This window comes from Solanum stenotomum, chromosome 10, assembly GCF_019186545.1.
Source record: "Solanum stenotomum isolate F172 chromosome 10, ASM1918654v1, whole genome shotgun sequence".
NCBI lineage: Eukaryota > Viridiplantae > Streptophyta > Magnoliopsida > Solanales > Solanaceae > Solanum > Solanum stenotomum.
In genome coordinates, this window is record NC_064291.1 from 8,912,762 (window position 1) to 8,914,216 (window position 1,455).

Here is a 1,455-nt window from a genome sequence, read left to right on the forward strand (position 1 = left end):
GGGTCGTGACAAATTTGGTATCAGAGCTCTAGGTTCACCGGTCTCACGAGTACAAGAGCAATGTCTAGTAGAGTCTTGCGGATCGGTATGATGACGTCCATACCTATCTTTCAGAGGCTATAGGACATTTAGGAAAGTTCTGTTCTTTCATTCCTTATCGTGCACACTTTACCTTGTTGAAATTCTAATCTTGATATCTCATTCTCTCAGATGGTGAGGACTCGTACATCTGCAAGTGGTGATCAGGACCCTATTCCTGCGCCTGCTTCTGGGAGCACTATCCGAGGTAGAGGCAGAGGACGAGGTCGAGGTCGAGGTCGGGGTAGGGGTCGTATTGCAGCACCTGTTGAAGGGCAAGTACCAATAGCTACCCAGGGCCGTGATAGGACAGTACGTCCTGATACAGATGTTATTCATGGGGATGTGCAGGATCATGTCGAGGGGGATGGACCAGCTCAGGCTCCACCCAGCATTATTGCCACCCCAGTGCTTCAAGATACCTTGGCTCGTATGTTAGGACTTCTAGAGGGGATGGCTCAGGCGGGAACTTTGCCTGTCGCCTCTGATGCTTCACAAACCCATGTTGGAGGTCAGACTCCAGATCCGATGGTTGCTCCAGATTCTCAAACTCCCAGGACCCAACCAGCTGCTGCTGTAGCTCCCCGTTTAGATAGTATGGAATATCCAGGTATTGCATCACACTTGGCGAACAGGCCTTCCATGACCATTGATGAACAAAAGATGTTTGGGAGGTTGAGACTAATGAATCCTCTTACGTATACTGGTGACTTAACTGAGGATGCATATGAATTTATAGTTAGTTGTCATGAGAGGTTGCATAATCTTGGATTAGTGGAGTCTCATGGAGTTGACTACACAGCGTTTCAGATGACTGGCTCAGCCAAGCAGTGATGGAGGGATTATATTAGTAGTAGGCCAGTTCGATCCCCTCCACTATCATGGACTCAGTTTACTCAGGTATTTCTAGCTAAGTTTGTTCCACGCAGTGAGAGGGAACGTAAGAGGGCCGAGTTCGAGGGTTTGCAGCAAGAAGGTATGTCAGTCGCAGAGTACGAGGGCAAATTTCATGCCTTGGCTAAGCATGCTTCTATGATACTTCCCACAGAGGCTGAGAGAGTGAGAAGGTTTGTTAAGGGGCTGATTATTCCGATTCGTCTGGGAGTTTCTCAGGGTACTACTTCTGGTGTGCCGTTCCAGAAGGTGGTAGATGCTGCTAAGGAGTTGGAGATGATTCGACGTGAGGGATTTGAGCAGCGTGAAGGCAAGAGGACTCGTCATTCAGGTAATTTTGGTGGGGCTCTGCCTAGGAGTCGAGGTTACTTAGGGAGAGGTTATCACTCTCAGCCTAGCAGACCCATTCATGCTGCTATACCAGCATCTGAGGCTGGTTACGCTGGGCATAGTTCTTCGAGTTGGGTGCATACTTCACAGGGT

At 48.9% G+C, this 1,455-nt stretch overlaps 1 protein-coding gene across 1 annotated transcript; it reads left to right on the forward strand.

Annotated features, from left to right (window-relative positions):
• The first annotated feature begins 210 nt into the window (after positions 1 to 210).
• LOC125842715 (uncharacterized) lies at positions 211 to 912 on the forward strand. Its single transcript, XM_049522043.1, has one exon. The coding sequence runs from the start codon at positions 211 to 213 to the stop codon at positions 910 to 912; it is 702 nt and encodes a 233-aa protein (XP_049378000.1).
• Positions 913 to 1,455: the final 543 nt, after the last annotated feature.

Bases quoted from the DNA above. Each gene is read 5' to 3' on its own strand.
- LOC125842715 (XM_049522043.1), top strand. From the start codon at position 211: ATGGTGAGGACTCGTACATCTGCAAGTGGTGATCAGGACCCTATTCCT.